The sequence below is a fragment of the Carlito syrichta genome, unplaced genomic scaffold (assembly GCF_000164805.1).
Source record: "Carlito syrichta isolate Samal-C Ts95f unplaced genomic scaffold, Tarsius_syrichta-2.0.1 Scaffold287711, whole genome shotgun sequence".
NCBI classification, from domain to species: domain Eukaryota; kingdom Metazoa; phylum Chordata; class Mammalia; order Primates; family Tarsiidae; genus Carlito; species Carlito syrichta.
In genome coordinates, this window is record NW_007231807.1 from 84,053 (window position 1) to 110,067 (window position 26,015).

A 26,015-nucleotide genomic window follows, 5' to 3' on the forward strand; every position below is an offset into this window, starting at 1 on the left:
TACGGTTAACTTTGTAGCAGACCATCAGGCCTGCTACTGACAGGACTTACTCCCTTAAGCTCAGCCCTCCCAGTTGTAGGACTCCAGGGGATGCCACTCAGGTGTTCTTAGTGATAAAATACCAACCCTGCCAGCTCTCCTCTCTCTGCCCGGGCCTGCACCTACTGGAAACCCTTCACCTGGGCCATTGTCTCATACTTAACATTTCCTCTCCTTTTCTGTCCTAACCTTCCTCCATCACGTTTAAAACCTAGGCCAAGCCCTCATCCCCTTACTCTCCCCACCCCTACGCGTCCCAGACTGGGCAAAAATGATTTCTTCCTCCGTTGCACCCACAGGATTCAATTCTTTAGTGTGGCACCTACCTCACTGCACCTCATTACTCGTTTAATGTCTTCCCAGCTCCACCCAACGCTCCCTGAGGAAGGAACAGCGTTTTGATTTTTGTTTCTCTCCATCCTAGCATAGCGCCTACAGATTATAGGTCTTCAGTAAATACTGGTTGAATGTGTTGGTTAATTCTTAAATACAAAATATATTCTATTTAATCATAATTATCTTTGAATAATCTTAATGTATAGATACACATGTTGGAAAATATTTATCGTGCAAACATTTGTATGTGTCTACTATAATAAGATCTGGAACTATAAACATTGGGACATGGTCCCTCTCTTCAAAATTCTCACAGTGGGATTAGGAACAGGGAAACTTACATTTATCAAAGTGTCTTTAATTTATCATTTGCTATTAAAAGATGTCATTGGAAGTTTGTCCACAGGATAACCAATAAAATGTAAGTTTATATTTATTTGCTCTGTTCTAAGCTTTGAATATTTTCCCTAAAAATGTTACTGATGGTGAAATTAAAATCTGGATTCTAAAATGTGTGAGAACCAAATTCCTATTAGGATCTAAGTTGATGGTTTCTTTTTCTTCATTAGACGCTTTTCCTTCCGTCCAGAACCTGATCCTTACTGTCAAGCAACGTACACTTTCTGCCCAACTGGCTCACCCATTCCGGTGATGAAGGGTGATGATGTCATTGAAGTCTTTCGATTACAAACCCCAGTATGGGAATTTAAATATGGAGACCTCCTGGGACACTTGGTAAGGATGCATTCTGATGTTGTAACTTTGGTTAATTGGATGATTTAGTTATTAACTTAATTTGAGAAGGCTGGACGAGGTGGCGCATGCCTATAATCCCAGCACTTTGGGAAGCCGAGGTGAGAGGATTGCCTGAGCCTGTGGGTTCAGGACCAGCCTGGGCAACTTGGTGAGACCTCATCTATACAATAAATCAAGAATTGGCTGAGCATGGTGGCACATGCCTGTAGTTCCAGCTACTTGGAAGGCTGAGGCGGAAGGATCACCTGAGCAGGTCGAGGCTGCGGTGGCCATGAGTGTACCACTGCTCTCCAGTCTGGGTGACAAAGTAGACTCCAACTCCAAAAAAAATTAACTTGAAAGAATAATGATTATTAAAATCGATGATTTTAGATCATGTTTATCGTTATTCCTCTTAGTGTATTTAAAATAAGTAGTCAAGCTGGGCATGGTGGCATGCATTTATAATTCCAGCTGCCTGGGTGGCTGAGGCAAGAGGATTGCTTGAGCCCTCGAGTTTGAGGATTGAGCTATGCTCACACTGTTGCACTCTAGCCTGGGTGACAGAGTGAGACCTTGTCTCTTTAAAAATATCAATAAATAAAGTCATCAAAAATAGTCATCAGCGTTTGTAATCCTGACAATAGCAAGTGTCATCACTTTAATCCCTTTTAATATATGAATCTGAATGCAACTCCTCTACCAGCTCCTGGAAAGTGAGAAGGAAGGAGGAGGCCAAGAGAGAAAAGACAGGTAGGAAACACCTCTTGATTTCTGGGCCCTGTTTAGGTGCTTTGGGTTGGCTCAGCACCTTGTGAGGTATATAGGGCTCCTTCATGTGACTGTGGCATGGAATCTTCTCATACTGTTTCTAAGCTGTAAGGAAATTCTGAGCCTGTTCTATCTGAGATAAGATGCAGTGGACAGAGCTAGAGTAGATGAGGACCTGGGGCTTGAGGGGCCACAGAGTGGAATACAGAAGAGGAACTGCTGAATAGTTGTTCTACTTGATAGTTGTGCTTTGTGCCCATTTTCTTCCTCAGGTTACCTGGCTGGACCCATGGTTACTTCACAAATGCTTTCATGCATGTATTATCTTTACACAGAAAATTATGCACGATGCCATTGGATTCAGGAGTACATTAACTGGCAAGAACTATACCATGGAATGGTATGAACTCTTTCAACTTGGCAACTGTACATTTCCCCATCTTCGGCCCGAAATGAATGCTCCCTTCTGGTGTAATCAAGGTGCTGCCTGCTTCTTTGAAGGAATTGATGATATTCACTGGAAGGAAAATGGGACATTAGTTCAAGTGGCAACCATATCAGGTAAGTTTCAAAGTATGGCAATATTTGATGATTGTATCAAAATCCAAATGAAAGAAATGAAAATTTCTACTTCTTGGAGGTCATTTATATAACGCTTCTGGAACCACTGAACTTAGATCCAAACTATTACTCATGCAGAACTTGGTGAGTAGTAGTTCATCTCTTGTTCTATTCCTATGGTAAAAATGAAACGGCAAAACACTTAGTAAAATGATATACGGCTTTCTAAGTAACATAGTGATGGGAAATCAAAGGAGATGTTAGCTGTATTGAAGAATATTCTAGTGTTGATAAATTTAAATATTTTTATGTAGAAAAATAATAGCTACTAATGAGTCCTGTACATATGACATCATTTATCATCACAGCAACCCCCTGAGATAGTTACTATTATTTCCCCCATTTTACAAATGGAGAAACAGGCACACAGAGGGTAGAGTTACATAGCTAAGTAAGTGGGACTCCATCCATGGCAGTCAAGCTCCATAGGCCATTCTCCTAACTATTGGTACTTTGCCTCCCAAAATGTATATTTGAGGCCCCCTTGAGCAATTTCAGTATTTTCTCTCTGAGATTTTTCTATTCTTTTGTATGTATTGAAAAGTTGCTGAACCAGTTGGGATTTTTCTGCATGTGCTGCCTTGTTGGTTAGTGATGGAGTTGGGCAGAATTTCCATCAGTAACTTGTTAATGAACTTGGGTCACGTTTTACCTTAGTGGCCTATTGCCTCATGTGTAGAATGGTGCTGATACCACCATAGCATTTTAGAGGTAAGGAGCTTGCCCATATGATTTATAGAGCATTATGTTATAAATGTCTGTTCTCCAAAAAAGTGGAAACCATCTGAAAGCACTATTTGTGATCATAATTATGCAGCGAGCCCCAGGTCTTGAGGAAATGATCATGCTTTCTGTTTATATGCTCTTCACAAATCATTTTGAAGTGTGTTCACTCAGTTTTGTTGAGAGGGTGAGGTATTCTTCTTCCTTCTACACATAGGGATTGAGGCTCAGCCAGATAATGTGACTCCTGTCTCTTCAGGTAAAGCTGGATGCTACAGAACTAGGTCTGCAACTGACTTAATGTAGCCTGGGCATCTTTTAACGAATACACTGTGCTGTTTTCTAATCTTTCTTCCCATTTTCGAATCAATGTGTCCCAAATCGTCCCAACAATATGAAAGTCCATCTCTCTTCTAATAGTCCTCAGTAAAATCAATAACTGCTCTTTCTTTCATCCAGGCCAGCTTACATCATTCTCCATTTCCACCTGCGTCATTATATGAAAATTCTCCCTTGTGACATAAATCAATGATCATATGAACAAGTGGTCACTCTTTTTTGTAAAATAGTTTGTAATGTGCCAGTACTTAGTCTTTTAAGCCATCCATCCACTTGTGATTATTCCTGTTCATTGGCCATTCTTATGTTACAAAATAGTGTTTTGAAGCATTCTTACTTCTGAAGTACAACAGTGACTATTCAAAGTTCAAAAACTAAGAGCAATATCCTTTTTCTAACAACACAGGGTTTATTCTGTTCCAGTTTCAATTCCATAAAATTGATAGGGGCAGCCACTCTACTCATTTTATAGAGCATGAAGTATTTATTTATGGACTCAAGTTGGGATACCCAAAGAAAGGTTTGCACAGTGATAAAATGAAATGTTGGCTGCCAGCGGTATTAGTCATCATATAAACACCCAGATGAGCATTGTAACCATGCAGGGTACAGTGTTTTCTAAATATTTGGAGAGGTTTTTTTGTCTGGTACAAGGTGGTAGGATAAAGGTTTGCCCCCCTGGAGTCTGTGTAGTTCATGAAATCGGCCAAAACCATTTCCAGTTTAGTTGACTCACTGGGAGAATGTATGGTGGGTGGGGTCAGCAGTGGCATCCCAACGGCTGCAAGTACAGGGAGAAAAGGGAATACCAGAGATGCCAGGTGGGGGGGTGCAGTGCTTGTCCTTGATACTAGTAGCCAGACTCCTGCAGTGGCTACTCCCAGGTGGCTGTTCTTCCTCGTGCACGCCATGCTTTGCAGTAGAGAGCTCCCATTTCACTCACTCTTTGCCTTTGCCCTTTCGCCTCTTCCTTTTCCACAGTTCTTTCCTAGCTTCCCTTTTCTCGTTTCCCACTGAATCCAGATTCGGTGAGAGAGGTAAAAAGCTCCTGCATATGCATCATTTCACTCTGACTATAGCTAACATGATCATCAAGTTAGTCAATAAGCCTTCTTTTTATACACCTGCATGTCTAATGCTTATAATTCAGAAATATCTTGTGCCTTGAAGAATGGAGTACAAATTGATCGAATTTGGATTCCTGTTGTGAAATGCAGGTTTGGAAATTCAAAATTGTAGTTTACTCATGTGCATCCATGGTCTTAATCAGGTTAGAATGTTACTTAAAATTAACATGAGTAGCTTTATGTTCACTAGGTGGTTTTTTGTTTTTTGTTTTAACTAGGAAACACGTTCAACAAAATGGCAAAGTGGGTAAAACAGGACAATGAAACAGGGATTTATTATGAGACATGGACTGTCCAAGCCAGCCCAGAAAAAGGGGCAGAGACATGGTTTGAATCTTACGACTGTTCCAAATTTGTGTTAAGGACATATATGAAGTTGGCTGAACTTGGAGCAGAGTTCAAGAAGATAGAAACCAACTATACAAGAATATTTCTTTATAGTGGAGAACCTACTTATCTGGGAAATGAAACATCTATTTTTGGGGCAACAGGAAACAAGACTCTTGCTTTAGCCATAAAAAGTTTTTATTACCCCTTCAAACCACATTTGTCAACTAAAGAATTTCTGTTGAGTCTTTTGCAAATTTTTGATGCAGTGATTATGCACAGACACTTCTATTTGTTTTATAATTTTGAATATTGGTTTTTACCTATGAAATTCCCTTTTATTAAAATAACATATGAAGAAGTCCCTTTACCTAACATAAACAAAACACTCTCTGGTTTATAAACCTTAAATTCTACTATCCTTTTTTCACTGACCACCAGCATCTGTTTTTAGAGGATGATTTTACGTGTGTGGATTTTTTAGCCTTTCCCCCTTGGGGCAGAAAGATAAAATACACATCAGCAGAATGCTGCATATCAATGTCTCAGGATTCTTCTCTTGAAAAGAAGCTGAAACTCTTACTTGCCAAAGTGAGCTAGTTAGGTGATTTTTATTTCAATGTACAAGCCTTTGTTAGTGTGGAGAATTATGGCTCAAATCAGATATTTAGGATTTTTGGGACCCAATATTTTAAAGTTGTGGATATGGTATGCCAAGATTTTAAAAATACCTTCAGTGACATTTTCATGGTGGCAACAACTTTTTCTGGTGTGGTAGTTAGTGCGTTTTCATGTAAGTGCTTTTGGTAATTTAGACTGACAGCTATTTTAACTCTGGAGCCAGTTTTAGTAGGCTGCTTGCATTCCCTTTACCTACCTTTAAAAATTTGTTTGGACACCAGAACTGGAGGGGTTGTGCTTACGGATGTCATAGATACAGTGTTAAAGAGCACAAAGTTCTGGCTAGCATTTGGGAATCAGCCGGTAACCGGCTTTGTTATTTAAGCAACTTAACATCTCTAAACCTTTGTTTCCTTCTCTCTCAAATGATTCATCTGTCAGGATTGCTGTAAAGATAGAAGTCACACATGTTGAATATTTGTGTACCTAACCTTGTACTCCACATCTTTAAAATAAAAATTAAAAATAAATAAAAATAAAAAAGAAGTCATGTACGTTTGGGGCATAGTAAGGTTACAGCGAATGGCAACCGTAATGATTAATCAAAATCCAAATTGCTATCCTTGACCTTGCCTAGTGTAGTCTATGTGCCAGCCTTTCCTGGGCTTTGTAATCACCTGGACTTTGAGCAGTAGTGTAGTGCATCATTAGTTTTTCAAGCATCTGCGGCTTGGAAGTGTCTGGCTGCAGATGCATCTGACTCCTGCACTGCTTCCTGTAGTTCTCTCTCCCATGGACGCTGCTTGCGCAGTGGAAGAGGGGGCCTTCCCTCAGAAGACAGGTTTTTGTTAAGATCTCCAAATAACTATGCTTCAATCAGTCCCATCTGACAAGCTTTCAAAGTCCTTTATGTATTTGATGATCAACTGAAATGTTTCTATTCATGGAAAAAACACCAGTCAGTAAGATGAGGGAGCAGAGATCAGAGAAAACAACCCATGTTTAATGTGTAAATGCACCAGTTATAAGATTCAGTTTCAGTTAACATTTGAGTGCTTCCTGAGAGGTTAGCACATTATTATTGAGCTCTCATAAAAAGCCTAACCATAGATACTATTTTCCTGATCCAAATGAGTAAACTGGGCCTTAGTAAGGCTAAGTGGTCTTTCCATAGCTACCCAGCTAGTAGTAATGGAGTCAGATTTTGAACCCAGGTTTTGCTGACTGAATTGCATACACTATACACATTTTTTAGTGTTACTCAAAGTGTGGTCCTCAGGCCCAGTACATGTCAACCAAATTTTACTGGTCTGTGAGGAGATGAGGACAGATATTGACAGGCAGTATTTATAAACTGAAAGCAATTTATTGGAGTATTTTGTTTCTGTTAGATCTAATTAAAAATTGGGACTTGTATTTTATGTCTTTGGTCTTATTTCACTTATTTTTATTGTTTTTCAAAACCGTAGGCTCCTCAAAGTCTAAAAATAAAAGCCTAGTCACCACACACAGCTTGAGAAGCACTGCACTACACCATTTTGCCTACTGCTCAGAGATAGTCTGCCTCAGCCAGAGGGAGAACGTTCTTTCACTGCCTCCCATTTAGCATGTCTACTCTTAACAATGCCTAAACATTCCTAATTCATATTGACTCTTTAACCTGCTAACAGTCTTCAAAATATGTCACAGAAAAACTTGAATTTTGCATTATCACCATCTAGTGGTAAACATGGGCAACACCAATTCTACCAGTTGGGAAAACTGCTCTGGGAATACAGTATTTTGGACTTCCAGAACTTTGTTGGAGTGACAAGCAAATATTCTTGCACCAAGTCTGTGTCAACTGCAAATCAAAGAACTTGCTTCCGTAGCAGAAACAAATGAGGACATCTGTGCATGGAACCTGATTCTAAAGCAAAATTCTAATAGTTATGTTTAAAAAGCAGTCAAGATTTTTCATTGTTCCTAAAAATATTAAATGAGGAAATTCTGTGAAAGTACCATGTAGATTCAGGTGACTATAGCGCAGAGAGCACAGCATTCATACAAGTACTTAAGAATTTAACAAACCTGCCAACTGTGCTTACCAGATGGAGTAGCTATCAAGAAGAAATGATTCAAGAGTATGCTTCCAAAATGGCAGCTGGGAAACCAAAACATGGCCATGCATGAATTTGCTGCCTTTTGGGCAACTTCAAAAGGCAACATAACATAAAGTGGTTAACTTTGAATGCATCCTTTCAATAATCCTGTATTGGGTAACTACACTCACCATGTGGGTATATTGTTGCAGGTAGAGGAAAACAGTCAAAAGGTGACAACAGCTACTGAACCCTAAGCATCTTGAGCCCATCAACATTGGCTCTTAAAAATCAGGATAAAAATCAAGTCTTAGGAAGTCTTATCCAGTTTAACAGGCCCTTCTGGTAGTTCTTACTTACCCGGGACCACAGTTCCTTTCCAATGATGAACGCTGGCAGGCAGGTGGAGTTTTCCTGACTGCTTAGTCACACTAAAACCCGTCCCGCTGATAAACTGGAAGTTGGAGTCTGTGCAAAGATCAGTGCTATCTCTGTGTGGGGTACAGAGTACCTCATAGCCTCTTAAAGGACATAGTTTAGGCCTGACCCTTCTTCCTACTAATCCCTCCTCCTAGCCTAAGCTTGTCCATAAATACAAAAAGTTCATGGAATGCAGTAAATTGCCTTAATCTTCAATCATGCCTGTTTTTTCTGATCATCTAGTTAAAATATCACGGGTTACTAAGATAAATTGAAGTTATTTTATGAAAACCAGTGAGACAGGAGATGAAAATAGTTTCAGTAGTTTCATTTTTCTACTGAAAAGACTAGCTGGGTTTAGGGCCCTTTAAGACTGAGAAATTAAATAATGTCTTTCATAAATTTCATTATGAATGCAGAAATAATCATTTTTAATTTAACCAGTTTATAAAATTTTAAAATTTACGATTTCATGATGAATTTTTCATTTCATACTTTTTTAGGCATCACAGCTTATAATTAAGATTCCACACACCTAGCCTTGTACCTTCAAAACTGCCCATGAACCATAACACTGTTTAATATTAAACGTTATATCCATCAAAATGGATTTGAAACTAAAAAACAGACATTTTTAAACTAGTTTTAAAGTGAAATAAGTATACATGTTTGGATAGTTTTTTTAAAAGTTCAAAATACAACAGTATTAATAAGTATTTTTATTCTCAAATTGGTAAAAGCATTTAACATATACTTTACAGTATAAACAAATTAAGTACTATGCATTTAGTTTATAAAGTGACAAAGTATTTCAAGCATTTTTATATAATTCAATTTGTACAAAAAGTAAATTTCCAAACAAAAGCTTTGGTAAGCAGAACTGATTATGTACTGTCAAATTCAGTTTTCTGAAGTTGTTTAAGGGGAAAAAAAACCTTATCCATTAGAACAGGATCTCTTGTACAATCAAAGCTTTTTACTATATAGAAAGAGGGGAAATATTTCTACAATTGCTTTTAATTTTCAAGTCTAGATCAGTCTTTCTTCTCACATGTGGCTGCAGGGTAGAATACCATCACTTTTGAAAACCACAGATTATGCAGAAAATCACCTTTTACTTTATTCTTAGGAAGGTCATCTTTTTAAAAATAGATCAGTAAGACTTAGTTTCATTAACTACTGAGATACCTTCTAAAAGTCACACTACTGAAGAGAGCCATTTCAAGCATTAATATGTTCCACTGGGAGTAAATCACTTCTAATTTCCCTTGGGAGGATAATATCTACTAGCCTTAGAGCCCTGAATCAAAGCCTATGTATCTTAAAAAACTAAATGTAGCACAAAACTTATATTTTATAGATCCTACAATGCATTGATTATCTTTATTCATATGAAAGTAATATAAAATGCTACCTAACTTAAATAATGTATCAGTTTAACTAAATTAACAATCACAAAACTGCAGACATTTTTCTATTAAAATTTTCCAGTTCACTGAGCAATATTTACTCAAAAATATTATGAACTTAAATATATCCTCTTTTAAGTTTACTGTTTATGCTGAACTGTACAATGGTGCTCCTTTTATGATTTTTAAAAAGTCTACTTATGTAACTATATAATTCCAAAACAGAAAAATGAGCCATCATTAGAATTTACTGGAGACTAAATATTCTTTCATGGCAATAATTTATAAACATTTCACATTCTATCTTTAATTATTTCACTTTGGCTTTTTAAAACAGATACTTTTTCAACTTAATTATTGTCTAATATTTCAAAACTAGTTTAAACAAAGTTAAACAAAGCCAAGGAGAACTGGTAAAGCATTCCTTACTTTACATACAATGCCTCAAGTGCCACATACATGTTAACATATATATCACAGAAAATAATTTATATAGTTTAGCAGATTACATAGCAAAACTGAAAGTTTATACAAAGTTAAATACGGCCTTTCTTCTATTCCATTTATTGTCTTTTAATTTGATCTTGGCTCTGTGTATTATCCTTCTATAATAACCACTGTGTGACATTTATCAGTTCTCTAAATGTTAATTACTTATATACATACCTCTTTTTCTTGAAACAGCTTTGTAACATTGAAGAACATTCATTCAATCCATTTCATTAGATACAATATATCCTACATTTTTCTCACAAAATGCTCACTTTCCTGAGCTATAATAAGCACCTTATAACAGGTGTATGTATAACTGAAGACCCTAAAATATCAAGTTTACATTTTAAAAAATGCATAGAGAACACAACACTTCAGAAAACCTATTAGTACTTCTTGAATATTATAATATGTAGGTTTTGTTTCCTTCAGACTAAACTGTTTAATCTTTATAGCTGGCTATTACTTTCACTTCTGAACCACATTTCTAAAATTTTTTTCAGAGATTCAATTGTTAAAGAAACAAATGGAGTTTTCTGTCCAAAACTGATTCATGGGTCTCCCAATAAACAATCCTTATACAGACTCATTGAAGATATAGAATTTCTATGCCACAAAATAGTAGGATTATATCAGAACTACAGCAAATAAACTTTTATAATAATACATTAGCTTGAATTTAAGGTGCTACTCATCATGTCCTACATCATGCAGTCTTTACCAAGTGGGCATCATGTCTGGAAACCACACTCTGCCAAGATGTTTGGACACTTCCCAGTGAATCTGCTCCAAACTATACTTTTGGTCAGGAATTAATACTTCTTCCATAATAGATAACTGAGACAGGCGACCACCACACATCTTCACAAACTCAACAAAGGCACTACATGATACTTCACATTCCCCTAGTCCAATAGCTGACAAATTTTTGCAACGTTCTGCAATGCGAATTAACTCTTCATCAAGTGGCCGTAATCCATTAGCACACACTACTAGTTCAACTAGTCTAGGGCATGTCATTCCCACACGGCCAAGCACATCTTTGCTTACTGATCTTCCAAAGTAAAGATGGGTGGCAGGTATTTCATAACGAAAGAATGGGTCAAATTCCTCTTCATATAAAAAAAAATACATCACTAAGTTGACTTTGGGTGAATGTCTGATGAAAGCATCCCAGCTGCTCTTCTGAATAGTATGGAAGTGTGTCTGTCCAGGATTTTCACTGACCACATCAATGCGCAAATGTTCTAATCGAACATGTTTTTCAGAAGACAAAGCAAGTAGCAACTCATCACTTAGTAAGTGGTAGTTCAGGGCTAATTCTCGTAAGCCATGACACTGATCAGCCACACAAAGGATACCTTGGAAGAAAAAGGAATTAATTATTTACAAGTTTTTGTACAAGTTCATCTGTTCAAAAATTCAAGTACACTGAAATAAGACCCACAAAATTTTGCCACATTTCCCTTACCACAAAACTGTATTATTTAAAATTTAGTTGTTTAGTTGAATTATAGCAGAAGGGAAGCCACATTTAAAATCTATTACTAATTTTGTCTATAAGAAAATAAAACCAATTCTAAATCCAGTACCTCAAAAAAGAAATGAAACTTATCAACTCAGAATAATAATAAATTATTAGTAACTAACTTTGTCATTTAAAAAAATATAACATTACTGGTCAGGCATGGTGGCTCAGCACTTTGGGAGCTCAGGTGGGAGGATCACTTGGGGCCAGGAGTTCACAGTGAGACCCCATCGCAATTAAAAAAATATATTTTCATGTATTTATATAATCTTAAATACATTTTATATACTTAAATAATCTTAAATACATTATATATACACATATTTGTATATATGTATATATTATATATGTGTACATACATATGCAAAAAAAATATCATTACTAAGCTTTACTCCATTTATGCACATCCGTGCTGTATTTTAAAAAATTACTAACACTAAATTTACAGGTTAAGTAAGAAAAGTTATGTAATTACTATAACAGAAGCCAAAGGACGTTTTCTGAAAATCAAAATCCAATCCTAATTGAAACAAAATAAGATATAGCCATATGAAACTATTATTTATGTAACTAAGTAAAAATATGTACAAAAATAAAGATTTCCATCAAATGGTCAACAGTGCAACTGCTAATAGTAATATAATAAGCTTATCAAAATTCTAAGAAAAAATACCGAGACATCACTAGATACATGAGGCCAAAATAACCACCCAATCACATTAGTGGAAATACACATATGACTTTTGAAGCTCTTAGTACACCCAGGAAACAGTCTCTTAAGTATTTCCCTATACTTAGGGAACCAGAACTGACCAAATCTACCATCCTAGCAACAGATGACATTACAAAGGTCAATACTTGATCTCCAAAGTGACCCACTATAAGAATTCTGCCCCAAAGAGGCACCCTATACTAAAGAACCCATCCAATCCATTTCTTTCTTACATTTAGAAACAGTGATAAGAGTAACAAAACATACATCATATTTTCATTTACTATTCACTGTACAAGTATGATTTGCCAGGCACTAGACATGTTATCCCACAATTACTCAAAAGGTCTGTAAACCTAAGTATGATTTCTATGTTGAAGTGGAAGCAGCTAGCCAAAGATAGCAAAGCTGCAATGCAAACACAGGCTAAGTGACACTCTTAAGTTCATACACTTAACTAAGAAGTGACAAGTCAGAGAGACCACCAATAAGCCTGAGCTTTACAGCAGTAGGAAAGACAGGTAATACAGTCAGAGAAGAGATCAACTGAATCACCAGAATGAGTCACCAGAAGAGGGAGTAATGGACATCTATGCTTCACACTGTTCAGCCACTACAAAGTTTCTGTTCTCCACAAAGCAGGTAAGTACTTTGAAATACACCCTGACCACCCAAGGTCACCTGAGCACATCTCTGTTCTTTACAATCCAAAAAGCTTAATATAAAAAAGAAAAGAAACACATGGGAAATGGTAACCAAAGATTCAAATTAAAGGAACTGGGATATCACTTAAAAATTCCTAGAGCCGTGTGGTCGGCATAATTCTAAAAATGACCTCCAAGATTCCACATCTTAATGCTTGAAATCTGTGAGTTTAATAAGATATCACGCCTACGGTTATGTTATATGGCACAGCTGGGCTATATAAGATAAGAGATTATCTAAGCAGTCCCAATCTAATCATGTGAGCCCTTTTGAAGAAGTCAGAGAGATTAAAAACACAAAAAGGGCCAGGCGCAGTGGCTCATGGCTAGCCTATAATCCAGCACTTTGGGAGGCTGAGGTGGTAGGACTGCTTGAGCCCAAGAGTTTTGAGACCAGCCTGGGCAACACAGGAAGATGTTATCTACACAGAAAATTTTTTAAACTACCCGGGTGTGGTGGCTGGTGATGGGGGTTTTAGAAGATGACAGCTAAGGGATATGTGGTTTCTTTTTGGGATAATAAAAATGGTCTAAATTTGACTGTGGGGATGGATACACTATTCTGACAATATATTAAAAGTCAATACATCGTACGCTTTAAATGAGAATTGTATGATATGTGAATTATATTTCAGTAAAGCTGTTACAAAGCTGACGTATTAGTGGTGGTATTATAAGTTCCTATAACTCACTTGGAAAACCAAAACACAGCAAGAAGCATGAAAAAGATTCAGACCCTGTCGGGCATGGTGGCTCACACCTATAATCCCAATTTTTAAGAATTTCATATAGTCATTATAATTGGGAGGCTGAAGCAGGAGGCTGAAGCAGGAGGACTGCTAGAACCCAGAAGCTTGAGATTAGCCATGGCAACATAAGGGTACCCTGTCTTTACAAAAAAAATAATAAAAAAATTAGCTGGGCACAGTAGCATGCACTTGTAGTCCCAGTTACTCGGGAGGCTGAGGCAGAAGGACTGTCTGAGCCCAGGAGGTCGAGGTTGCAGTAAGCAGTGAGCATGCCACTGCATTCCACCTAGGCCACAGTGTGAGAACCCTGGCTCAAAAAAATAAGAATTTCTCCTAAGGAAGAAATTAACAGAAGCAAACTGCTATGTGCCAGAATAATTTTTTTAAAAGGTAGAAACAAGTATCCAAACATGAACTATAATGCGAATGCTGGCTTATCAACAAGGTAGCATACTAAGTAACAAAACGGACACTAGTTCAAACTGATAATTAATGAGTGTCTTACATGCCGAGCATTGGTACTAGAATGGTAAGGCAAGGCATCCTTATTCTGATAGCAGGTAGCAAGTGATTAAACAAGATGGTCTGGGTGCTCATAATAAGGGAACCAGGGAAGATTTCCCAGAATAACTACAGTGATCAAAGTAGGACAAAGGAGAGTAGAGGATAGTATTTCCTGTGTGACCATCCAGACATGAAAGAGAACACAAGTGTTCCAAATACTGAAGGATCTCAACACAGTCTACAAGTAAAAGAATGATCAAAAGATGAAACCCAATATATGATCTGGAAAGGGCTGGATCATACTGGACCTTGTAAGCCTAGGTGAGAAGTTTGGATTTGTATCTAAAGCACAGTGAGAAAATTTGAAGGAACGTAGAGGGGGAAAATTTTAGGATTACTCTGGCTGTAACATGGAAATCAGGTTACAGGAGGGCAAAGCTGCAAATCAGGAAATCAGTTAAGAGGGTACTGCATAAAGATTATGGTGGTCTGGACTAGAATAGTTAGGGTGAAGACTGAGAAAGCCAGAGATTCAAGGCCTGGGTGATTGAAGTGACATGGGAAGTATGGGCAGGAGGAATCAAGGATATTCATCAGGTCCCTGAAAACTAGACGGATGATGCCATTCACCGAGTTTTAAAAAAAAAAGGGAAGAGCAAACGATCTGGAAAAGGAGAGAAGGGAAGTTCTTCAGTCTGAAGTACCAGTGAGACATTGTAGAGCACTGGGCCTCTGGCAGATCGACACATAGCTCTGGAGTTCCAGAGACACAGAAAGTAGGAAATATTAACCTAACAAAAACCACAGAAGATAACATTGCTAGAGTTTACAGCAAACAACAAAAACGTAGCCAGTACAGAACACTGTGAAACACCAAAATTTAAAAAATGAAAAGAAAAGCCAACAAAGGAAAGGGAGTAAGAACAGAGAGGAAGGAAGAAAATTAGGAATGTGGTATCAAAGAAGCAAGGTACTAACAGTCATACTAACCTAGAGATCCAGTAATAGACAATTATAATGACTATATGAAATTCTTAAAAATTGATAAAATGTTCAGTGAAAAAAGTAGAATAGGCTCATGCCTGTAATCCCAGCACTTTGGGCAGTCGAGGCAGGCAGACTGCTTCGGGCCAGGTATTCAAGGCCAACCTGGGCAACACAGCGAGATCTCATTTCTACCAAGAAAAAAAAAAAATCAAAAAAATTAGCCAGGTATGGTAGCACATGACTGTAGCTACTTGGGAGGTTGAGGCAGAAGGGTAGCCTGAGCCCAGGAGATCCAAGTTGCAGTGACCCATGATTGCACTTTAGCCTGAGAGACAGTAAGACCCTGACTCAAAAAAAAAAAGTGAATAAAAAATAGTACACAATGTCAATTTAAAGAAACTATTCAAATATGCAAAATATAGATAGGAAATATATAAATATGTTAAAGTTAATTAAAATCTACTAGTTATACTCTTTGATTAAAAAGTATTACAAGTATTTGGCTGGGTGCGGTGGCTCAAGCCTGTAATCCCAGCATTTTGGAAGGCTGAGGCAAGAGGACTGCCTGAACCCAGGGGTTCGAGATCAGACTGGGCAATTTGGTGAGACCTTGTCTCTACAATATTAACAAAAAATTAGCCAGGAGTGGTAGCATGCACCTGTAGTTCTGGCTACTTGGAAGGCTGAGGTGGAAGGATTACTTGAGCCCAGCGGGTCAATGCCGGGGTGGCCATGAGTATGCCACTGCACTCCAGCCTGGATGACAAGAGTGAGACTCTGACTCAAAAAAAAAAAAAAAAAGTATTACAAGTATTCTTTCTCATCCCTTCCCTTCTGGAACAACTAGCCTAAAAGTCATTAGGTAGGATGAAGCAAGCTTATACTACACTATCGGAACTAATGTGTATATTTAGTAAAAATAAATGAACATGAAATGTACCAGGATAAAGAGAATAATGAGCACACAATTTTACAGAGAAAATGGAAACTTGACTCTCATACAGTGTGGTAAATATGTTCAGGGTGCTATGGAAATACACAGGTGGAGGATCTAAACCAGAATGGAGAATGGGAATTAGAACAGGTAACACCTGAGTTGAATTCTGAAGTCTGAACTAGCTGGATGAAATGAAGAGTTAACAAAATTGAGAAAGTATTCCATAGGTTACAGTGTACTGACCACACACAAAGGTACAAACAAAAAATTGTAGTTCCAAGGGCTCAAGTAAAAGCTACACGTGAGTGAGTAGCAAAACATGATCAAAGAGATAAGTGGAGGTCAGGATACAAAGGACCTTTTACACTATGAAGCTAGGAAGCATGGACCTTAGTCTCATAGCAGGCTTATATATTAGATAGTAAAATGTGATCGAGGTCACCTATGTGAAGTAACTTCCAAAGACTATTCTTTACTTCTATTTTATAAACCTTCAGTGATAATCCAAAATGGCAGAGAGGGCTAGGAAAATACAACAGTAGACCTAGCCATGCCTAGCACCAAGATCCTCCTTGTGGGAAACTTGGGAGAATGAGCAAGTAATCTCCATCCAAGAGAAAATCATTTCCTTGGGGGAAGACAAACTTTAGCTATGACAAGAAAGTAGGAAGTGTTCTGTAAAAAGATGAAAGATTTAACATTATTATCCCATAAAGAACAAGTTTCCCAAATAAACAGTTTAAAGGATCAGCAAAGATGTCAACAGTAGGAGGAGTCAGGGATAAAGCTGTAAAAGGTAATATGAAATTTAGGTTTATACTCACTTTTTAATATGAACTATCTGAAATTTAAATAATCTCACACCGAATAATGCAGTAATGCTCAGAAAATTCTGTACAAGTTAGAAAGAGCTTTTATATAATACTATTCTCCCATTTAACGGACTCTAGGCTCCAATATTCAACTTAGGAAAAACATCATCATGCAAAATTGTAAAGTCACTACTTAGTACAACTCTTGTCCCTCCACATAATGAGAAGAAATGTAATTATGATTACTCTGACCCAAAACCTACTCTGTGAGTGTAACTACAATGAGAATTCTATTTTGCCTAACAGGACACCTTAAGCAGACCTCATATTACCCTTTCCTCTTTTTTCTAACCTATTTCCTAGCACATGGTATACTAAATAACAAAATTAGAAAACAAGCTGTATTGTATTATTACATTAAAAACATTTTTATGTAAAAGAAATGAAATAGTCAAATTAACCCACTTTCAAGATTAATGATCACAGCTTTTCTTAATTTGATAAACACATCGATACATTTTACTAAACTGTGTCTGGCAAAAAACATAACATACCTGCTGGAGAGACGTGAGGACAGCTGCTCATTTTCAGCAACTTGAGTGTATCACTATTGTTGGCCACTAGTACTTTGAGGGATGGGTCATCTACTGGAGTATCATCTATCTTAAGCGAGGACAGGGATTTGGAGTTTACAAACACAACTGTCAGTGCAGAGATAAAGTGAGACTGAAAAGCAAAGCAAAAAAAAATTGCCTTAATCTTTAGAAATAAGAATTGAGGGGTTTCCATATAATACCAGACATGATTTATCTGAGCCCTAATGATATAGTCATATTTGTTTTAGGAGGACCACCCCTTCACTGTTGTTGGGAGTATGGTAAAAAGAGGTGACTAACTACCATCTTTGAAAAGAGCCTTTTTATCTGTGGGAGAAAAAAAGGATACCAAGCCTTAGAACGAGTGTCTCTAGTCACAGTAACCACTGCTAAGCAAAAAAGAGAAATTCTGGAATCCAAGACAAGAACACCTCTCAGACATTTCATTTCACTGTATCTGGAAATCCTACTTTAGTGTTTTGTAACACTGAACTGCATTTTTTTTCTGTTTGATAGTTATGACCATTAAAACAGTAATAACTATTAACAGAATCATTGAAAATGACAACTAATTCAAAAGCTATAAAAGACTCATTTGGAACATGGAAACTCATACAAAATTTGATTCTAAAACAATCAAAATCACACTTGAATAAAATCCCAAGTTTAAAACTCCTTCAAATATGTTAAATTATCTATAATATTTTCCAACTTTCTATTTTATCATATCTCGTCCATAAATGCACCAGTATCATTCAATTTATCAGATACACGTAAGTTTATTCGTTGGACACAGAATCTGACCTAAAGGAACCACTGTAGGGAAATAGGAATTAGAGCATGCTCAAAAACTGTAACTCTGAATCAGAGTTAAGAAGCTAAAACCAATGGGCAAGGAACCTGGGAAATTAAAGAAAGAAGGACTAATACATGCTCCAACACATTCCTCCACATAGCCAACATCACCAACTACTTAACTTTATACACTCTCTATAGCAGTGAACAAGGATGAGGGCACTAATGAAATATTACCTTCTTGGTCATTGTCCCTAATTTATCTTTTTTCCTATTGTGATTAAATAACTGGTTAACTATTTAGATCTTGATCAAGTAACTATTTAACTACTTAAATGTTAATAACTTTCATATCAAACTCAATTATATCTTATACAATCACATGTCTTCATTAGTATGCTCATGATTGCATTAGACTCCTTTCCCTATTTCTCTAATCTAGCTCTGGCCAAAAACATTTCTCCCTTATTCTCTTCAGTTCTCTCAGGATTTCCAAAATATAGCAACACTATTTCAATCTTCTACAAAAGCCATAAAAGGAAAATGGTATAAGCATCCTAGACTCATTTAAAAAGGAAAGCATCAGTCCTAGCTCCAGTGGTTTCCAAATTAGTATTAGACAGTGATAAGAAAAAAAGGAAATTATGTTCCACATATCTTTTAATATTGTATATTTTTATATATACCATATGTTTAAGTATGTATATTTATTTTTTAACTATGGTAGATACACTGAAAATCAATTCCGAGCATTTCATTTCCCACTTGAAACTTGAAGAAGTTGGTCCTATACCACGTAACTCAGTGTTTCTTAGGAAGGAGGTCCTTGAGTCATCATAATCAGAATCACCGGGACTGTGATCTAACTTAGAATCTTAAAAATGTTAAAATGTACAGATTCTCTTGCCAATTTTACAAATGAAGAAAACATTTTCTCTCAAGATGAACACATTTACTACAACTTTTTAAAAATCAAGTAAGACTTGATATTAATTGGTGATATATTTGGAACTGATATTCCGTTCAAACAACCACCTGGGTTATAATATATACTCAATTTAGTAATATCCCTTCCTGAATCATTCTAGTAAATTAAACTATTGGGTGTTTAAAAGAGTGTCTATATTTTTTGGTGTAATCTGAAAAAAAATTCAAATTATTGTTAGATACTAACCTACTGAATATTAGCTAACATACTCAGGGGTCTTTATCAGTTGCCTTTTAAAAAATGTATGCTTCTTGTTTTTCTATTTTAAGAGACTGTGAGAGAGACAGACAGAAAGAGAGATGCTATCACTAGTTATGTACAAGATCATGTCAGAACATATATATGAATATGTTAACTCTATGCCCAAAAAAAGGAAGTTAAATAAAATTGTAAGTTAATCCAAACTGTACTAACTTTGCTCAAGAATAAATCTTTACAGAACACTTGCCAAATTTTATGAGTAAGCTATACCTGCTCTTAATACTTACTGGCACTCTACTTTTCTTTGATTCTAACTTCACCAATATCTGCTCTGACAGCCCAAAAAGGAGCATCTGTGTGTCTCTTTTTTCTAATATGCTTGTTTCTCAGTTTTACTAAGCTTCTTTTAGCACTTCCTATAGAATCCTCTGTAAATTAATTTACATTAATTCTACCAATTTAGAAGTACAAGTTGATCAAAGAATAACTTTTTGCCAGGTGCAGTGGCTCACACCTATAATCCCAACACTCTGGGAGGCAGAGACAAGACAACTGCCTGGGCAACATGGTGAGACCTCATCACTACAATAAATGCAAAAAATGTAGCTGGGCATGGTGGCACACCTGTAGTTACAGCTACTTGGAAGGCTGAAGTAGAAGAATTGCCTGAGCCTGGCAGGTTGAGACTGCAGTGGCCATCTGTGTGCCACTGCACTCCCGCCTGGGTGATAGAGACTCTGGCTTAAAAAAGAAGGAAGGGAGGAAGGCTTTTTATTTATCATTCTGTTATGTATATATACTACTTTTCTATACATATCATTCTGTTATGCATATATACTACTTTATCATTATTTATCATTCTGTTATGCGTATATACTACTTTTCTTACACGGTCACTGTCAATACAAAAAAGTTAAGCTTTTACTGGATTTCTCAGTAACAGACAATAAAATCAAACCAGTAGATACCTTTGGTAAATCCATAAAGCTTGGTCGAGCAGTTGAAATAAGTCCAAGTGTTTTTAAAGAGCAATTCACAAGTTGTGATAAAATATCACAAGCTGCTTCAGCTGATTCTTTGCTGCTGTCCACCTTACAAAAAAAAAACACCATTTATCCATGTACATTTTTAAATTTCTACTGTGATTTCTTAAACTATTCTGGATATCTCAAAAAACCATCACTGCATGACTTCTGATACCTTCCTTTTAGCAACAAAAAGAAACAAACAGTTCTTTCTGGCATTCTTCTATGTACCCTTTCCTATTTCTCTCTAAAGTATATTCATCTAAACCTTTTACATCAAGTTTCTATGACTCTGTTTATTTGAAGATCCCACATTAAAAAACCCATCAATGGCTGGGCTCAATGGCTCAGTTTGTAATCCCGCACTTTGGGAGGCTGAGGTGAGTGAATTGCCGGAGCCCGCGGGTTCGAGACCCGCCTGGGCAACTTGGTGAGATCTCATCTCTACAATAAATTAAAAAAATTAGCCGGGCTAGTAGCACGCGCCTGTAGTTCCAGCTACTTGGAAGGCTGAGGCAGAAGGATTGCTGGAGCCCAGCAGGTCGAGGCTGCGGTGGCCGGGAGTGTGCCAGTGCACTCCAGTCTGGGCAACAGAGTGAGACTCCAACTCAAAAAAAAAAAAAAAAAAAAAGAAAGAAAAACTATCAATAAGCAACATTCAGTCACTGTTGGATAGAAATAGCAGCTAAGTTCTACTCAATTATAATCTTTCCAATTTTTATTTATTACATTGTTCTTAAAATTTGTTCACAATAATTCAATGGAACTCACAAGCTTTACTCAATGATTTACGCTTAGTGGCTGCTTTTGCTCTTTTAAGAGAGTATTAATAATTATAATGGAGTAATTTTACTTAATGCTCATTATTTTTAATAGTTTCTAAGATATTCAATAATTCTAAATTTTTAAGCACTTTCCCTAAAAAGGGAAATATTTTAAAGACATGAGAAGATGCATTGGTTTAAGACAAAAAAGTCACTAAAAATGCTTTATTTTTTAAAAGTAGTATTTAAAATATTACCTTGAAGCTGACATACTGTAGATGGTTTGAATGTCTTTTAATAATCTGTTTGATCAGCTCTGGATGTGTAGCTTTCAAATAAGATGTAGCTGGCTGATTCAATTCAAATTCAAAACATCTCCACAAGTCAGGCATGTGAAATACTTGGTTCCAGTTGCGGCAAACTTGTGAAGCATGAGCCCGGTCAAGAAGAGGCAAATACTTAAATACTTGGAGAATAATGTCCTGAAGGAGATTACCCCAATCACAAGTCTGAGAATGCTCATTTGTAGTCCTCAGTTTCTTGGATTTCTCAGCAGTATCTTCTTCTGATGGATTATGGTCACTATCTCTTCCACCTCGTTTCATCCTACACAGAAAAATGCATCATTTTTTTTCATTCTATAAATAACCTTTGAGTAAAAATAAATCCAAAATGCATTATTCTGTCACTGAGATGTGTATGTGCGCTTATATATACACATACCCAGAAAGAACTGGATCAGCAATTCAACAATATTAAAACAAACTATAATAAAAAACACCGATGAAGACCAACTACAGTTTTGCAGCTACTATACATTTTTGGCAGGTGTTGTTAAATATTTACATTTATTAGCATAATATACCATATATACTACACTTGGGGGAAAGTGTATTGTGATTTGAAATTAAACCAAGTATTTATATTTCAAAAGTTGTAGTCAACTAATTAAAATGACTATAAAAGGGAACCTACAGTGATACTTTCTGAAGGTTTCTTAAAAGTCATCTAAGAATAGCTGCAATATTTGAGTTCTTAAATTCAAGGCAAACCAGAGTCCCAAGAACCTCCAGAGAGGATATGAATTTAGTAGCTAACACGCCTTCCACACTGAATAGTCAGTGATATGTGTTACCATCAGGCATTTTTACCTCTGCTTAAATTAAGCAAAACTACTCTGACTATACATTGCTTGTTCTGGAATGCGGTTTCTTCTTCAAACACAGCAATTACTGTTAAAACGTTTTCCAGCCGGGCTCGGTGGCTCAACCTGTAATCCCGCGCCTTTGGGAGGCTGAGGTGAGTGGATTGCCTGAGCCCGCGGGTTCGAGACCCGCCTGGGCAGCGAGACCTCATCTCTACAATAAATCAAAAAAATCAGCTGGGCGTGGTAGCGTGCGCCTGTAATTCCGGCTACTTGGAAGGCTGAGGCGGAAGGATCGCCGGAGCCCAGCAGGCGAGGCTGCAGTGGCCGGGAACGGCCACTTCACTCCAGTCTGGGTGACAGAGTGAGACCCCAACTCAAAAAAAAAAAAAAAAAAACCTTTTCCCCAAATTGTGTTTCTGAAGGACACCTATGTGTCTATCCCTATGTATTCTCAATTCCTTCCATTTGTTGCTTTGAAAGATAGTCTTGTTCGGCAAAACAATACTATGGTTAAAGAGAATGGTTCTAGAACCAAGTTCCTTGGCGCTACCTCTCACTGACTAAATCCTGAATCCTGGGGCTCTACCTCTCACTATGTGGCTTTGAGCAAATTACTTAATCCTTCTGTGCTTCAATTTGCAAACTGGAGACAATAAGACAAGATACCTATGAGAAATGAAATCATATTAAGGCTTTTGAAAGGAGAAAGATTATTGTAAAACTCCCATATAGGAAAGCAGTCCAGCATTAAAGACATTAAATTACACAGCACATTAAAAACAGAAAACAAAGAATGATCCTATTTTTGTTTTATTACATTTATTTATTTGCTTTTGAGACAGGGTATGGCTCTACTGCCCAGGCTAGAGGGGTGGTGCGATCATAGCTCACTGCAGCCGTAAACTTCAGAACTCAATCGATCCTCCCACCAGCTCATCCTAGCAAGTAGCTGAAACTAAAGGCTGACCCACCGCACCTGGCTCTATTTCTCTTTTAAAATGAATGTGTGTGTGTGTCTGTGTATGAGAGAGAGAGTGCACATTTGTATATGAGAAACATTCATCAAATTATGATAGTAAATAACAGTGGGTGGTGGGATTACGAATTTTTTTTTTTCCAATATGCTTTCCTTTCTACATTTGACACATTTCTTTTAATCTCAATGCATTACATTGTAATCAGATTGCCTTAAAGTCTTGTTTGCATTTGTTAGTTGGAAAAGTACAGCAGGCTCAAAACTAAAAGTAGTAACTGTAGACCACTCATTGGTACTCTTCTTGTTTAGTTTAGAGCCTGTAAGAATTTGTTTCTAGAGAACAGTCCTGGCAAGATAGTGGTTTGGACCTAAACTTGGAGTCAAAAAGGGAAGGTGGGTAGCTCCAGTTCTCTTCTCTGGCACATCAGCATATAAGAATTTCTGATTCCTGTGTGGGATGAAGAATGTACATATGCATGACTGTAAACCACATGTTTCTGCAGACAGACTTTCTCCATCCAGGAGCTAGCCAAACTTGTGAAAGAGGATGGGGGCTGGAGAGTAGAAACAGGGGCAGAGGCCACTGGTCTCCAAGCCATGAAAGTCAGTCCAGGAGAGGAGGTTTTAGCACATGTGCAACAAACTGCCTCTTCCTCATCCCTCCTACTTCCAACTATGTGAATGAAGCAAATAATGTATAGCCTATTGTGCAGAGTGAGAGGTGGGGAAAACAGAGTAACAGACGTGACACCAAGAGAGTGGTTTTATGCACGACAGAAACTTACGTGTGCATCTAAGAACAGACCTTTTAAAAATGTGTTTAGAGAAAAGATAGTATAATCTTTAATATAAAAAAACTCTAATAAAAATGCCCACTAGAGGTTGAAATAACACTGTCATTATGACCCATTTTTCTGCTTTAACTTATCCTGAAGGCTGACTTTAATTTTAGCATATAAAATTTGGGTCAAAGAACAAAGTGTTTGCTACCCAGGGCTTGTAATTTCTCTACCTAAAACTACTCAGAATTTTGAGATACAGTAACTCAAAAAAGAATGAGGCAGTCTTCATAATTTCTACACCTTATTATAGAATGCTGACTGCCTGTTTCTGGAGAAAAGCCTTCTACACCAAAAAAGATGCAATGATTAGAGTATATGGATATATAAGCAAAAAAGAAAATGGTAGCCTTATTCTTAGCTAGTATCTTGCTGGTCCTGATACTAGAAACTTTTTTCTTGTCTATCACAGTTCTGTTTTAAATAAAGTATATTTCAATACCTTTTCAAGTTCAGGAAGAAGTTGACAAATATATTTTAAGAGTCTGCAACACTAAGGTACAGTATCTCTTGATCTAGACATTAAAAAATCTTATGATTGCTAAGTATATTTTAAGCACTTACTAGTTTACAAGTAAGTGTAGCTGGTCAAGTTTGTAAACTATCATATGTAATATGACTGTAATGTTATAATTATAGTATATATTAAGCAATAGAAAAAATGCAAGGCCAAATTACAATAAAAATGGTCAATGTGCTATCTTTATTAAGGCATGAAAAGAACAGAAATGAGTGGGCACTTAATACAAATTTTAAATGTCAATTTTTACAAGTTAGTCTCATTCATGCAAAAATTTACACTGATTTCAAAAATACCTTATTAAATCTAATTACATATGAAGCGCTGCTGTTTAGAAAGTTAAACAATTCATAGCATCCACCAGTGTGCAAATAATTTCTGTCAATGGACTTTATACCTCCTACTTTAAGTCAAAGCAAAAACGCCCCTATCTGAACAGAAGCAGTGCGGAGGACCAAACTGTACTGTAAACGTCAAGGAGGCTTTCTAGAGCACCAGAACCAGGCCTCTTCAGGACCCTGGCAGCTGAATTTCCTGCAACGTTTCCACGCCCCAAATAATGCATCTTAGGCCACGAGAGCTTTCGGAGAGGGACTGACATTACCCCAAAGTACCAAAAAGCAAACAAATGAGTAGACTACCGACTAGCTGAGCCGCACAGAGTGTGCGCAGCTAACTTGACATTTCCATAAACTCCGAGCAGAGCAGTCGACCCGATCAGGAGATGAAAAGCAGAAGAGAACACTCAGTCGAGTCCCTCATGGTATCAGGCACTTTTTTTTTTACACTGGGCAAGCAGCAATTTAAAAACCCCATTGTTCTTGGCTCTAAAAAGCCTGCTTTGGCATCTCATTTCAAAATTAATATGCATCCCGTGGATGAAACCCAAGAATAAAAACAACAGAAAGAGGCAAACTCTCAAAGCCAAATGGCGGGAACGATCACGGTGGCGGAAATCTGTCCACCGGTCGCATGTGGATATCTGAGAGTAGAGGGCATTCTTATAAATATTTCGGCGATGATAAAAATAAAGTCACTTAAACAGGTTGGAACAAAACGATACGAATGAACAGATCCGGGCCACTGGATTAGACATCACCAACAAACTAGCGATCAGCCCGCCCTCCCGCTTGCAGACGCACCCTGGAGGCTGCCCGACCCCGCCTGCGACCTCGCCCACCGTACGGCTC

General features: G+C 37.2%; 2 protein-coding genes across 2 annotated transcripts; one reads left to right on the forward strand and one right to left on the reverse strand.

Annotated features, from left to right (window-relative positions):
* Window positions 1-950: 950 nt before the first annotated feature.
* On the forward strand, window positions 951-7,060 carry CLN5 (CLN5, intracellular trafficking protein). Its single transcript, XM_008052944.2, has 3 exons — window positions 951-1,110; window positions 2,217-2,442; window positions 4,910-7,060. Exons 1-3 carry the CDS (start codon window positions 1,027-1,029, stop codon window positions 5,419-5,421), a joined length of 822 nt encoding a protein of 273 aa, XP_008051135.1. The 5' UTR covers window positions 951-1,026; the 3' UTR covers window positions 5,422-7,060.
* Window positions 7,061-8,836: 1,776 nt separating this feature from the next.
* On the reverse strand, window positions 8,837-21,953 carry FBXL3 (F-box and leucine rich repeat protein 3). Its single transcript, XM_008052945.1, has 4 exons — window positions 21,601-21,953; window positions 20,523-20,645; window positions 17,529-17,700; window positions 8,837-11,402 (listed from the first exon to the last, which is right to left on the reverse strand). The coding sequence occupies exons 1-4, from the start codon at window positions 21,946-21,948 to the stop codon at window positions 10,759-10,761; spliced, it is 1,287 nt and encodes a 428-aa protein (XP_008051136.1). The 5' UTR covers window positions 21,949-21,953; the 3' UTR covers window positions 8,837-10,758.
* Between the last annotated feature and the right edge of the window lie 4,062 nt (window positions 21,954-26,015).

What these genes read in the sequence shown, in the direction of transcription:
- CLN5 (XM_008052944.2), top strand. Translation starts at nt 1,027, where the DNA reads ATGAAGGGTGATGATGTCATTGAAGTCTTTCGATTACAAACCCCAGTA. An exon ending in GAGACCTCCTGGGACACTTG is followed by an intron (nt 1,111 to 2,216) that starts GTAAGGATGCAT and finishes ATCTTTACACAG; the next exon opens with AAAATTATGCACGATGCCAT. An exon ending in TCAAGTGGCAACCATATCAG is followed by an intron (nt 2,443 to 4,909) that starts GTAAGTTTCAAA and finishes TGTTTTAACTAG; the next exon opens with GAAACACGTTCAACAAAATG.
- FBXL3 (XM_008052945.1), bottom strand. Translation starts at nt 21,948, where the DNA reads ATGAAACGAGGTGGAAGAGATAGTGACCATAATCCATCAGAAGAAGAT. An exon ending in TACAGTATGTCAGCTTCAAG is followed by an intron (nt 20,646 to 21,600) that starts GTAATATTTTAA and finishes TTTTTTTGTAAG; the next exon opens with GTGGACAGCAGCAAAGAATC. An exon ending in GCTTTATGGATTTACCAAAG is followed by an intron (nt 17,701 to 20,522) that starts GTATCTACTGGT and finishes TTTGCTTTTCAG; the next exon opens with TCTCACTTTATCTCTGCACT.